Source organism: Limulus polyphemus, unplaced genomic scaffold, assembly GCF_000517525.1.
Source record: "Limulus polyphemus unplaced genomic scaffold, Limulus_polyphemus-2.1.2 Scaffold110, whole genome shotgun sequence".
Lineage (NCBI taxonomy): Eukaryota > Metazoa > Arthropoda > Merostomata > Xiphosura > Limulidae > Limulus > Limulus polyphemus.
The window spans coordinates 843,734-859,204 of NW_013665720.1; the positions used below are offsets into that span (position 1 = coordinate 843,734).

The 15,471-nt window shown below is 34.8% G+C and overlaps 1 protein-coding gene across 1 annotated transcript in view; it reads right to left on the minus strand.

The window, feature by feature from the left end:
• Positions 1 to 8,231, minus strand: part of LOC106471123 — an 11,702-nt gene extending 3,471 nt beyond the window's left edge. The window contains exons 1-2 of the mRNA XM_013931714.1: positions 8,100 to 8,231; positions 3,188 to 3,319 (exon numbers count right to left, since the gene is read on the minus strand). Coding sequence (XP_013787168.1) covers positions 3,188 to 3,319; positions 8,100 to 8,231 — 264 coding nt within the window. The remainder of the gene's footprint in view (positions 1 to 3,187; positions 3,320 to 8,099) is intronic.
• Positions 8,232 to 15,471: the final 7,240 nt, after the last annotated feature.

Genomic DNA, 15,471 nt, shown 5'->3' on the forward strand with positions numbered 1-15,471 from the left:
ATTACCCATTTAAGCCGTCTCCAGCCATTATGTGTCCTATTTTGTTCCAACACAAAGGGTCTTTGCGCTTACGTAAAAAAGAGAACCTAGCAAAAAATGGTTCAAATGGTTCTGATGGTTCAAAAATATGCAGAGATGAAAATGTATATCAATCCCCCCTCGCCCCTTAACAGGATAATTCGTAAGGGAGAACATTTCAAGAGTAAAGCTTCACTGACTGACTTAGCCTGAATAGAAGCACGTGTGTACTTCCACAGCATTCGTGTTACAAAAGAAAGGGCTTGAACCCTCCCCCTAGTCATAATATTTTAAAATGTGGACAAAAAATATACTCACTAATGATAGTCATGTTTATCTAAAGCTGTTGTTAGATTCAATTTTAATCTAGTTAGTGACTAATCAAAGAGGTAATTAAATTCACGGTATACATGTGTGTGTGTGTGTGTGTGTGTGAAAGTAACTAGTATAATGTAAACTTATTTCGTTATATTTATGGAGTTCCCTTAATAAAGTGGTTTTAAAACAAGTAAAACAAATTCCGCTTTAATTATTTTAATAAACACTGTGATTTGAAACTGAGACTATAGCTGACTAGAGCACTAAATTTGAAATTCACTACTTAATATGCCCTCGTTACGCCTAATTCTCCTGACTATCAATGGATCTTATTAAGGAATGAGCAACCAGTAGGAGTCTAGCTAGGATCGTCTGATTGCACACTGTTTCTGAAGTTGTTACCAAACTTATAATTAGTGATAACTGTATTTAAATATTGCAAGTTTTTGAAAACGTATAAGAAATTGGTGTTTAGACAATAGACTGAAATTGTAAAAATAAATTATAATATTATGTCTTCTTGGTTAGACTAAGTTCTGATAGTGTTGATAACAGGTTTGAGAACTTCAGAATGATGACTAGTTTTACCCACGTTCTGTCCCATTTCATCTGACCGACTTGATCCAAATACAGGTACTTCTCGATTTACGAAAGGGATACGTTCTTGGAGAACATAACGTATAACGGAATAACGTAAATCGAAAACGCTTTTCTCATTATTTTAAAGGTTAAAAAAAATAGAAGATGCATTCCTGAACCAAAATTTTTGGTCACACTAACGTAACATTTTGTGCATGTAAGCATATGTAATTTTAACAGCAATGGTCAAGGAAATAGCTAATTTTCATCTCTGAAGTTACTTATTGTTCTGTAAAATTGAATATAATATATGGAAAAACAACAACAGTATTTTTCACTGGCAGGTCAGATGATGCCTTAAGGATACAATCAACATTGATGCAGGTAGCACGCGTCATGGGAAGAATAACATTTTTGTCCTGTGTTTATAATGCTATGTTTTCTCAGCCTGGTATGAATTCTAGATTTTTATTAACTTCAGACAGATCTTTTTTTTTAGGATTCTCAGTCTCCGGCATTATTGTTCTATGTTTATAATGCTGTGTTTTCTCAAATAGAGACAGATTCTAGCTTTCTAGTGACTTCAAACAGAAATATTTGAGAAATCTCAGTCTCCAATAAAGACACTGTCGTTAATTGACACTCGTAAATGTGACTGTTTTGTGTCTTAAATAAAGATACTTTTCACATTACTTTAAACTGTGTTCAGTCTCCTTTTTTCCACAGTTCAGCTAAATTCAAGTAATTATGAATTACTCCTACAAACTATTTTCTGTTGAACCTTCTGCTAAATATTTTATTCCACCCAATAAATCTGAAAGGGAAACAGTGCACCTGAAAATATCACAGAGTAAATAGGAAGTAGAAAGTTTAAGAGTCATGATCACAGTATTTGTTGTTGCGGAGTTTTTGTTTTTCTTCTGATAAGTATATTTCCGTATTATATTCTAAAATTTTGCACTATTAACTGCTTCAAACTTGAGAAAAGAGTACTTTTCTTGAGTCAAGGGATTTACAAGGTAGAATTAGGTATTGAGGGTAAGCAGCTGACCTAGAAGGGGGCCAGGTCTTGGAGAAGTTCTCTCCTGAATGTCGGATTTTGCATATGCTGCAAAGGTCCAGGAATTCTTTCTCATTGCGACTGCGTGATATGGAAACAAATCTACCAATATCTGGTGCTTGATGTTCAAACTCAGCGCGCAGAATGCACAGATGACTGATGAGGGGTGATGAGTAGCCTGCTAAATCTTAAATCAAGTAGGTAATTCTTTGCACGACTTCTAGGCATTCACTGACCAGAGTAGCTCAACTCTGGCTCTAGTAGGTGTTACCTGAGGCCAGCAGAGAGATACTGGAAGTGTTACTGGTGAGATAGCAAGCAATAACTGGTGAAGACGGCGATCCATAGAGGAACCACAAGCCATTCTGTGATAGAAGGTATATTACTAAAGTGACCATGGATCACCAAAGAATCTGGGATTGTGCAGAGCTGATGGATGAGCTGCCCTCAATAACTCGTCATTCAATCACACAAGGATAAGAACCTAAAGCCAAAATTTTGGGAGACAAAACAAGACATCTTATATTCACGTGTAATTTTAAAGGGACATATTATTTCTCCCAAATTTTAGCGAGCTAAGTTACATTCAGCCAACATTGGGTTTCCAAAAGTACTTTGTATTGAGTTTGGAAGCCCCAAAGTAGTCACAGATCTTGGAAAGGATCAAAAGTTATTTGACCATTCTAGCATATCTAGCAATTTTTTTGGGGGGTGGGGGCGGAATAACAAGTCCCTTTAAAAGTAGATTGATAAATAATGTTCTTTCGAGCATTATTTAATTAGATAAATAATTATTTAGTTCATAGTATCATTAGTATAAAAAAAGTAGGGTTAAAATGAACACCTACTATTGTACGATGTATCTGATTGACTTCTAAGATACAAGAAAAGAAAAAAAGTAGTGTGGGTGTAAACGTGTTTTCTTGTTACACATATTAAATTTGCTCTAAATATGAAGGATTAAATTGTGTGGGGGGGGGGCAAATTGGAATGAGGTAAGAAAAACATTTGGGTGGGCAAATACCCCCCTTTCCCCCTGTAGCGCCGTCAATAAAGAGAGATGATATTTCGTGTTAGACCAATGATATAATTTCTTTCTTGATTTTATAGTGGCTTTACTTGTGCTCGTCAGATAATGGGTCAATGGATTTGATGTAAAGTATGTAAATATAGTGTAAAACAATATTTCAAAATATTTAATAAAAGCCTTACTTGTCCATTTCGGTATTTTCTCACGATTATTCCATTTCCATAAATACCACCCGCCTCATTTGGTCGAGGACGCGGTACATCCCATGCATCTCCACATATTCCACACTTTCCTCCGTTAAGCATCCACTGAACCTAAAGTACAAAATCATTCACGAAATTCAAATAATTATAGTGTTCATTAAAGCAAACATTCTGAAGCCTTTACTTTACAGCTCCTTTTATTTTAAGAATATTTATTTTCTTGTTACTGTTTTACCATCTTAAAGTTTTCTCATTTTCTCATGAGTTGGCCCTCTAAATGCAAGTTTAATATATGAAATATAACGCTTTTAATTACAGTACTTTAGGTTTTATGATTGCGCATTAGCTATAATTTAGATACCACTGAATATAATTTTCAGATTCTTTCATCATATTTAATATAAAAACCTAATTTCTGGTTTTCCAATGCATTTTAATATGAATTATAAGTTTATTTTAATGATGCAAGAACAGGGCTACCAGATTTTCAGAGTGAAAAACTAGGACATTTTATCACCTTACGGAGTGATACCGTAACAGCCCTGAAACAGTTTAAATTACAATAACACACTTTTACACTGCCTAGTGCCCTAGTAGCACAGCGATATGTATGCAGACTTACAACGCTAGAAACCGGGTTTTGATATCCGTGGTGGGCAGAGCACAGATAGCCCATTGTACAGCTTTATGCTTAACTTCAAACAATACTTTGCTAAATAATCTGATGTTTATTGCATTGTGTTTTAAAACTACAAACAAACAAAACTTATAAAAAGTTTATGTTGTAAATAATAATAATAAATAAAACCACGCTTAAGTTGTTTTAAACCTACTCAAAAGAAAAATGTTGCTTTTTTCCCACTTTTCGCGGCTGACCAGATATTCAGATTTCTGCGTCTGCCAAATGACAGGTTAGGTCAAGAAAACCTAGCAAAGATGGAGTGAACACAGTACCGTGTACTTGTCATCGTGAGGTGATTCTTCAAGTACAATTAAAAAAAAAACAGCTCTGTATAATGACAAATATATCAAACTCACATTGAGGACAATTTAATGATTTTACTGTTTCTAGGCCCGGCATGGCCAGGTGGTTAGGGCGATCGACTCGCAATCTGCGGGTCGCGGGTTCGAATCCTCATCACACCAAACATGCTCGCCCTTTCAGCCGTGGGGGCGTTATAATGTGACGGTCAATCCCACTATTCGTTAGTAAAGGAGTAGCCCAAGAGTTGGCGGTGGGTGGTGATGACTAGCTGCCTTCCCTCTAGTCTTACACTGCTAAATTAGGGACGGCTAGCGCAGATAGCCCTCGTGTAGCTTTGCGCGAAATTCAAAAACAAACAAACAATACTGTTTCTGTTTGGGACAAACAAATAAAGCGAAAAACTTGAACGTCTGCTATTCCTATACAAGAACCTATAGATACACAGTAAATCTGAGCCTACAAACGACACAGTATATCATGCATTTCTGTTTTCATGTTGTAAAATAATTTTTCAATTAAGTGAGACGAATGCAGATCTTTAAACTACTAATAGAAATGAAAGTCAGTTCATGAACTGTATGATTAGAAATGAAACATAAATAATAAAAAAGTACATAATGAGTTCATGGAAACGGTGAAAGAATACATAATTATAAAAAGTACGACAGATGAATATGCCTTTTTTCAAATTTTAACGATTAATATAAGTCATTGTCGATTGCTTTTACTTGTATAAATATGGTGCTAGCTGTTACCAGATTTCCTTATTTCTAGGCCCGGCATGGCCAGGTGGTTAGGGCGCTCGACTTGCAATCTGAGGGTCGCGGGTTCGAATCCCCGTCACACCAAACATGCTCACCCTTTCAGCCGTGGGGGCGTTATAATGGGACAGTCAATCCCACTATTCGTTGGTAAAAAAGTAGCCCAAAAATTGGCGGTGGGTGGTGATGACTAGCTGCAAAATTAGGGACGGCTAGCGCAGATAGCCCTCGTGTAGCTTTGCGCGAAATCCATAACAAACAAACAATCCTTATTTCTAATTCAGAGCCAAAATTATGGATACAACCCAAGATACTACGTTTTACAGAATCTATCTTTTTTCCCTTTTCCTATGTTTTAATCATAACCGATCATATTACAAACACACACACACACAGATGTATATTACAATTTTACGAAGTACAATTTTACATGTCTAAACATGCCTTAAAACACTTGTTGAACAGCTTTCAAACGAAAACTGACATGTGTGTTACAATTTCCAGCTAAGTTCGAAGTATGCAATTCACCGGTCAGTTCCCAGAAGTTTAGTGAAGAGGCTGTTTTACTCCCTTTTTATGTGTAAGACTTGGAATAAAAGAAAGATGTAAAGTCATACCATAACTTAACATATTCAATACAAGTTGGAGTACCCCTCTCCTGGACGGAAGTTATGTAATTTCATGATTAATAAAAGGTTATCTAAGAACATGAAAAGTTGTTTCCCTTATATGTAATTGTAAAAAACGCAAAATGCAAAACTGAAAATTTGTAAGTATCCCCATGAACCCAATGAACCTTTATACCAAATTTGATGAATATACATTTACAGGGGGCGAAGTAGTGGTAAAAAACACTCATAAAAATCGCAAAATACAAAACTAAAAATTTGTAAACATCTCCCTATGGACCTATTGAACCTCCATACCAATTTTGGTGAAGCTCCATCCAGACCCTGCGAAGTAGTTAAATGGACATACACATTTATATAGATTCAGGTATAGTTTGTTTAAATATTTAGTGCGAAGGAACTGAGATTCAAAGCTGTTACAAACGTAATAGGGCTAGCGTGACCTAATGGTTAGTATGTCGGGCTGCGTATCGCAACGTTTAAGGTTCAAGCGACAATAAACAGATAAACCTTTGCACTTTCAGTTGTGAGGACATTATAACCGTGACAGACAATCTTGCGTAAGTGGCGAGAGGTATTATTTTGTTGCTTTTCCTCCGTCAGCATTTCCTAAAAGGGGAAGACCATGCTTCAATCTTCGGCTCTCAGACGTTGGACGATTGGCCTGTTTTGTGTAAGGTACTGTTCAAGTTGAAAATAACAAATTCCATGCAGTGGTACGGGATAATGCATTACTCATGAAAATCATCCTTGAAATATTTTGTATTTTGCGAAATGATATAGCATGTCTTTAGTTAAATACAATATATATATTTATGTCGTTTGCATGGAAAACTCTTGTTCACACATTTTCGGTTACGTACCAGCTGTCTTCAACCTAATTCAGCAAGAACTTTATCATTTCTAGTTTAATCTTCCAGACTATTTCAAGGAATTCGAACATCGACTGTGTATTTTGTTGTACCATTTCCTTGAGTACAAATTCTTTTAGACCTTATACATCTTAGGTGTGTAATATTCAGGTTTACTTTCGCCAAAATCGAAATATTAAAATACCAGTATCTTAGTCAACAACAAACGGGTAGTTAGGCTTAGAAGCATCAGCGCAGAATCTGTTTAACATTTTTTTCTCTTTTTAGAAGTTTATCGACATCATGGCATTACAGCACTGCTAGCCCAAAATACCTCTTTAATGAATAGCATGAATATCACATCGTTTTCAATGCCAGATGCTTTTATAAGCCACGATTCAGGTAATAAAACGACCCAACATGTTTTACATACACTCGTTCGTGATCCATATGACTAACAAGTCACGTCTTTCTCCTCTTAAATAATGAAGTTAAAATATTCCCATCATTATAGACAAAACTGCTAAATAAATATTTTGACAAAGAAATTCTGAAATACAGAAAAATGACAACTCTGCTTGTGGATACAATATTGACAACCGCTTTTGCTTACAAGTTAGCAAAAAAAAAGAATAGCGACAGTAGACAGTGGTTCTTGAATAGTCATCGAATTCAAATAGCTCGAAAGAGTTAGCTCCGAAAGAAGAATTGGGGTTGCATATACGGAAGTAGTGAAACCCAGTTGTTAAAGAATTTGAATTTAGAAAATGGTTCGTTTGAAATATTGGACACGTATTCTGCTTCTTTTTGAAGATGTATTATTAGTAGAAAAGTATTAAAATACAACAAATAAAATTAAATCTTGATTTATTAAGAAAGTCTTCTGTAAGATCTTATAGCGTATAGTTGTATAGTTTAATAAACATAAAAATGAATTACTCGAAGATAAACTATAATAGATCACATATACATGTTACAGATTATTTTCATTCTCACCAAAGGTAAGATCAAAAAGAGGATCTGTGACGTAGATGCCTAATGTTTTCGTTTGATTGGCTGTAACATATATATGTAAATATTGAATACCTGGTCAGATATATCGAATAATGATTGAGGCACAAGCTCTAGCATTATTCAAACCCCTAAATTAGTTTAGGTTACTTTACTGGGGATTGAAAAGGATTTAAAAACCCCATTAATATTTCTATAACTTTGTTTGCTTACAATACTTTCCTTCTATTAATGGATAAAATTCTCTATGTTGTTTTGTAGACAAAGCTCCATTGTTCCATACTATACTGTACTTTTTATATAGTGATGATTACATTTTCATATTATTTCAAACATGTCATAATGTCATGATGTAAAGAGTATGGATTTAATATGGATTGGTACAGAAAACTATACATATATATGAAATAAAGCGTTTCTCCAGAGTTGACGGTATGCTGGTAAATAACTTTAGGCCTAGACAGATGCGTGTGTTTTGGTACTTTTAGATACTTTCATACACTAGGATTATATTGGTACTGAAGGATGTGTCTTTCATAATGATGAATGAACATTAAAGTTATATTATGGTTTCTAGAAACTTTAACGAGTTTATAAATATTAGTTCTGTTGCATGTAATTTAATTTTGAACATATTATGTTTTATTCACCCACCTGGTAGCCTCCACAAAAAAGTTCATTATCATTGAAATTACGTTTAGTTGGGAAACCGTATCTCCACATGGACGACCTGGACGGTGGGTCAATCAGTCTGCCATGTCCAACTGTTTGATTAACTTTGGTCATTATCAGAAGGACCACAGCCAGGAAAGTAATACATATTGTATCCATAACAAAATGCAGCTGTAAATAGAAGAAAAAAGTGGCAGAATGAAAATAATCAGCCATCTGTATTTATTTTAATTTCAGATGGACTTTTCAATTTAATTACTTATGCGTTAAATTGAAAGAGTGTAAACGGTCCATTTAAGATAATCCAACTGATGGCAAAAAAAAAGAAGAAATAAAAAAAAATCAAAAATATATAGAACTATAAGAGTGTGCTTGTAGTACTGGTGGTTTATAATTGTTGCAGCCTGATTGAATCATTATAAGTTTAATTATCTCCTCTCAGTTGTAACACTTGTAAGAATTGTATATAGAAACTGTTTCCCACAAAGAACTAAACAATAGGATGAAAAGTTAAGATTTCATATTACTTTGAAAGGGTTATAGGTTCAAGTATACTTACATTAATATCTACTCTGTTTCAATACTGAAATTATAATACTCCCTCTTCCAAAAAAACGAGTTTTTGCACTTTCTACATCAAGAGTAGAATAAAAGAATGTCCGAACAAAGACTCTATTTATACAAGTTCTTACGCAACTAATGGCAGAAATTATATTCAAACCCATTTGCAATCACTATTATCGTGTTATTGACCTGGTTGGAGTTGAACTCGCATTTAGTTTCATTGGTATTATCTCATTTTCCGGCGTGAGATCAGAGCACTTTGTCTTGATCTCAGGTTAGAGAAATTCAGTTAGTTACTATTGTGAAAACCAGGTTCAAGAGCATACCAGCTATTCTTATTTGTTCAATGGCAAATGTAATGGCGGCAACCTTTGACACGTAAGCACATTTTCTCAACATGACGCAAATATTCCGCGTCGTCCTGGAGGAACACAACATTTATTAAGAGCAGGCTTACTTTCGCACCGCAACTTGTCTTCTACAGAACGGAACTAGCAATCCGGACATATCTGTATTTCCGGACATACCGGCGGTATAACAACAGTCTTTCAGTTCACTGGTGGGTGTAGTATGTTATAGAACTGATGTTTTCTGGGACCTCTGCTCATCTGATTAGTCAGTCACCCAGGGCGTCACAGAAAGCCGACAGTAGAACGTAGTTTGCATAAGCCACCATGTATATATTCTGGAAGTGTTGGAGGAGAATTAAATAGAATGTTTAGGTAGAGTTTCACTATTACTAAGTTGTTTTTACTTACGGGTTTTTCTTTTTCTTTGTCTAAGGGTCATTGAATCACTCGTATTAGTCGTTTCTAAACATTCAGTGCCCTTGTATGAGCTGAAGTAGTTCTGAGAAAAAGTTCATGCAAGTACAGCATTTTTGTGAATGTGATTAAATAAACAGTGGTATTTTTTTACATTCATTAATTTTTTAATAGATTAGCACACTGATAACATATAATAAGTCGTACATATCGTTTCGGCATGTTTGTGATGTAGGTAGAATTGTTAGAATTCAATGCAGTATGCTAAATAATAAAAATCATGAACAACAATAATTGTATGCTGATATCAGTTGGGTGGTATGATTATGTACGCAAGCCTTTATCGTTTTTAGGTATATTCAAATGTTTATGCTAACATTAACTATCACAATAAGGTTCTATCACAAGTCTTTGTACAAGTATTATTCAGTCTAATATAGATAACTGCGACAAATTTTAATGCTTAAATCTATTGGTGCAATATGGATATCCCTGTAAGTTCTTATGCATAAAAATATCGTCATATGGGACAGTAGGGATAACATCACAAGTCTTTATCGTGGTATCAAGCAGTATAATCCAGATAACCTAACAAATTTATTTGCTAGAGTCATGTGGATGAAAGTCATTGTGCCAGTGTTAATCACTGTGGTAAAAGTAATCCCACAAGCCTAATGCTGGTATCAGTCAGTATAATAAAAATAATCCTACAAGGCGTTATGCTGGTATCAGTCTGTATGGTAAAATAGCCCCACAAGTTCTTATGCTGGTATTAGTCGATATAATAAAAATAGCCCTACAATTGTCATACTGGTATCAGTCGGTACGGTAAAAATAGTCCCACAAGTCTTTATGTAGATATGGTAAAAATAATCAACAAGTTCTTATGCTGGTATCAGTCGGTATGGTAAAATAATCCCAAAAGTTCTTATGTTGATATCAGTCTATGAGGTAAAAATAATCTCACAAATCTATATTTTGGTATCAGTTAGTATTGTTAAAATAATCGTATGAGTCTTTATGCTGGTATGAGTCGGTATAATGTATGGTAACAAGCAAATACATTATAGTCAGACATAGTAAATGAGAATGACCTTATAATAAGAAAAATAAGTCAGACATAATCAGGTTTCCTAATATTGTTTTCCACCATCTGATTATATCATTTTAAAGTTAAACAAAGGCCCGGCATGGCCAGGTGGTTAGGATGCTCGACTCGCAATCTGTGGGTCGCGAGTTCGCATCCCCGTCCCACCAAACATGCTCGCCCTTTCAGCCGTGGTGGCGTTATAAAGTTACGGTCAATCCCACTATTCGTTGGTAAAAGAGTAGCCCAAGAGTTGGCGGTGGGTGGTGATGACTAGCTGCTTTCCCTCTGGTCTTACACTGCTAAATTAGAGACGGCTAGCGCAGATAGCCCTCGTGTAGCTTTGCGCGAAATTCAAAACAAACAAGTTAAACAGAGCATCTTTTAAAGCAACTTTTCTCAAACTTATCATGGAAATAATGAATTTCATAGATTCACATATTCTGATCTGCAGAATCTCATCCCACAAAGTACAAAACGGCACTGACATAAATAACGGTGTAGGTTAATGAAATTTTCAAATAAAACATTATTTTAATTTAATATGATATGGAAAGTCGATCTTTACCGTCACGAACTCCCCTTAGGATACTCACGAACATTTAAGGGTCCACGGACCACAGCTTTAGAACGACGGTTTTAAAGCGAATAAGTAGAATATATTAAGCAAAAAGACAAACATTCTTTGAACAGACCAGCCAAGATATTTAAAATAACTCAATAATAGATCTATGTCAAGAATAAACATCTGGATATCTTATCAAGTTATGTTATTTTCATTCCATGGCGTTTTGGGCAGGTTCGAAGAATAGCAGTTATCAAAAATCAATCAGCTTTTACTCCCAACACCGACATCTGACCGTTTAATGGTCATTTTACAAAACGACGGTTTCTAATGTGTAATGTAAAGTGGTCTTTGACATGCTGTAAAGATTAACAGCTTTATAAGCACAAATTAAGTAACGAAAAACAAACAAAAATTTACTTAATTTGTGTTTATAAAGTTGTTAATAATTTGTAGATAACACAAAGTACTACTTAACATGATTATGGTCTTTGACATTGCATTGAAGGTACTGATAAATGAATTTCAAGAAGATGTAAATACTGTGCAGCGCTCGAGACGTAGCCGAACGAACCGCGGGATGTTTTTGACAATAAATAAAATCTTTTTACACAAAACTATGTTAGAATTTGACTACACAATGTAAAAATGTTTAAAGAATAATGCTATTGCAACGTCGCCTCGTTCTGAGATATTGAAGCAGCAATCTCACGCTGTCTGAGCACAAAACAGATTGAAACATGTGGTATATTTGTCAATTTTTGTGTGTGTGCAACATTTTCCATATATATTATTCCATTTAGGCTCGATGAACACTGTATTTAAAAGGGACAAATAAATAAGTAAACAATCTTATCATTTCGTATGAACTAATACACAACGTTGGTGAAGCAAACAATAAAACCGTATTGTATATATATATATATATTTGCTGTGTTACACCCGAAGTGTACTGGATTATTATTATTTTATTATTTACGCCATTGCGTCACATATCTACAGCACAGTATAATCAGCTCATAGGTTTCAATGTTGCTAGTTTTTAAACATTATTTTAGACGTAGTTTCCACTTCGTCATCTTATTGCTTTGTGTTTTCGTTTTTGGCGTTTTCTTTTTAGATTTCATTAATTTAAAAAAGACGCGATAAGAAGTACGCTTTTTTAGTTGATTTGTAACTGTTATTCAAATATAATAGTTTGTTGGGGTACTTTTCTTTTATGAGATTCAAGCACTGGTACTGTGAGTCAAGTGTCGTCAAATTTTCTTTGACTAAAATCATCATTTCAATAAAGAAAACCCTAAATTCAGTTGTTGAGAAGTCATTCATTCTTGTTCTTCAAGAATTGTAGATAGAGAATGTAAAATATTATCAATAAAAAAATTACTTTTCGCTTCCCATCCATTTGTGTATGCCACCATTTTATCTGCTGCAGAAGTTGAAAAAAGTTTTGCTTCACAGACTTCAAACTGCTCAGTTGGTAGCTTATCGTTTGAAGTCAGAACGTTTGAAGCTTCTATGCCTCTTAAACGACACATGATTAGTTCAATCTGACAATATGGCCATCTTTAAGTTGGACTTGAAAGGGAATATTCCACGCATGTAACAATTCTATTTTCGTATAATTGTCTTCAGATGAGATTCAAATATTCCTCTTTTAATAGCAAACACAATAAAAACATCTTAAACTCTACTTTTTTTTTTGGCCCGGCATGGCCAAGTGGTTAGGGCGCTCGACTCACAATCTGAGGGTCGTGGGTTCGAATCTCCGTCACACCAAAACATGCTCACCTTTTCCGCTATGGGGGCGTTATAATGTTACGGTCAATCCCACTATTCGTTGTTAAAAAGGTAGCCCAAGAGTTGGCGGTGGGTGGTGATGATTAGACGAGCTGCCTTTCCTATTGAAACACTGCTAAATTAGGGACGACTAGCACAGATAACCTTCGTGTATCTTTGCGCGAAATTCAAATCAAACCACTTTATTTTTATTTTCTTTTATCTTTGAACTAATTTATTTTAATTTGACATTTAATAAATGCGATTTTATATTACAAAGAGGGCTCTCTTTTTAAGACTCATAACGTATGTAAAGCTCTCAAATAAAAGTATTTTAACGTAGAGAAAAATCCGTGTATAATTCTACATATCAAGAGGGTTTTCTTAGTTAAAAACTAATCTTTATAACGTTCCAGTTTTTAACAAGAGTTAATGTTTTTTTTAACTTGAAATTAACCTTTATGACCTTTTATCTGGTAAAATACAACTTATTTCAAAATGGTATTTTTTAGTTCGACATATTTCCATAGTATAAAATATATCTCAAAAGTTGAAAACTCACGTTAATAAATAACTTGGTAAATCAGTATAAACTTGCAGATATGTCACCTTAATACGTAACCGTGGTTACTCCCATTTTTATACAACTGTAGCTTAATTGACTGCAGACATGATTTGCACGAAATTTGTTATATTTTAGATAATAAAAACACACACATACACACTTAGCAAAAAAAAGGATTCTTTATGGAACCTCTTTGGTTCATTAAAGCTCTTGCAAGGTTCCTTCATAAAACAGCGCCCCTCGGTGGTACAGCGGTATGTCTAGGGATATATAATGATAGAAACCGGGTTTCAATATCTGTGGCTGGCAGAGTACAGACAGCTTTATGCTTATCTACAAACGAACAACTAAACATAAAACAAAGTGTTATTTGAGACTGTCTGTAAAAAATGTGGCACAAAACGCTTGAACATTTAAAAATAAGGCACAAAGGTTTTTATTTTTAAGAACCTAATGCATTCAGAAAATATTACCTCTGTACATACCTCTACTAATATCAAAAACTTGTTTTTTCATATGCATTTAATGTCTGCGTTTATTTAAATAACAAACCTATAGTTTAAAATTGTCTTATGTGTTATGTGCAAGATAAATAATAGTCTATATAAATAATACGCTTGCGTTTGTCTGTACGGAGATTCTCTCGCAAATTTCTCAATTGAACGCTATAAAACTCATATCATTAAAAATATCTTCGCCAAGGAGTCAAAATTGCACATTGGCTTTTCAATTCGGAATCACCTTACCAGATTTTTGCTTAGTCAAACTATTTAATGCAACGAATATGCTACACGATGACACAATGTCGTTTTCTTCGCGTGAAGACTGGCTTCGATTTCAACTTTAGTTTTTTTATTTGCAAAGTATTTCACACAAATATACACTTAACCAGCGTGTACTTTCCTTAAAAATGAACATTACACTAAATACAATTGATATGGGATTTATCGACTTATTTAGGTGTAAAATACGCATGCGCCGTTCATTCAAAACTGTATGCTTATCATTTTGTGAACACACATTCAGACGTTTCTGTATATTCAGCTAAGTTTGTCTTCATTACAACTTCATATTTACTTTTCTTTTCAATAATTTAGCTTCGTTTCGTTTCATAGACTACTATCAACATCTTTTAGCTATTTTTTTTTCTTTAGTACGAGTTTTATTCTTCGTTTTTGCGAGTTCCTTTGTTTCAATAACAAAACACACACTTTATATTACCGTTACTACCGCTTGTTTGACGCAGTTATCTGTCTCTATATCTATCTATCGGAAATTATTTGACGGGCTTATATACTAAAAAAGAGAGCGCCTGGAAAAGACTAGAGTTGCCAGGACAATTTAAGATCCTTCTAGAAACTCATCACGAGTTACCAGCGTCACGTGACTTCCGCTGTCGTAACACTGCCCCTTCCTTAGTATTGTTCGTCCCGAACAATAGCCACTTACATCAAACCAATAGATAATTAACAATAACTTAATTAAATGTACAGAATTTACAAACACAAAATTACAATTCAACAAAGTCTCTTAATTTTACGGGACGTATCTTCTTCCGTACTGGTCTCCATCTTGTTGGCTTCTGCTTCACGTGGGGTTCATCTGCTCCATCAGGAAATGTCCTATTATCGGTAACAGTCACATCAGTGGTAGTAACTTCATTAGGGGCTTCACTGTTTCCCTTCTCAAAACTGGGTAGATTTTCTTCTTCGACAGTGGCTTTTTCAGGTTACACGTCTTCAGCAGCATCATTTGTTCCATTGTTCACTTCATTCCAACTGAAATGTTCTGGACCGTGATAACGCCAAAGCTTGTTGGCATGCACCACCTTTGGCTTACCTCGCCGACCACATTTTATCCGGAAAGTCACGTCTGAGAGACGATCGACTATGTCATATGGGCCTTCCCATGGAGAAGACAACTTACGACACTTCCCTTTGGTCTTCCTGGGATTATACAGCCACACCTTGTCTTCTGGTACAAAGCTGACTTCAGTAGATCTCTTATTATAAGTTAACTTCATCGAATCA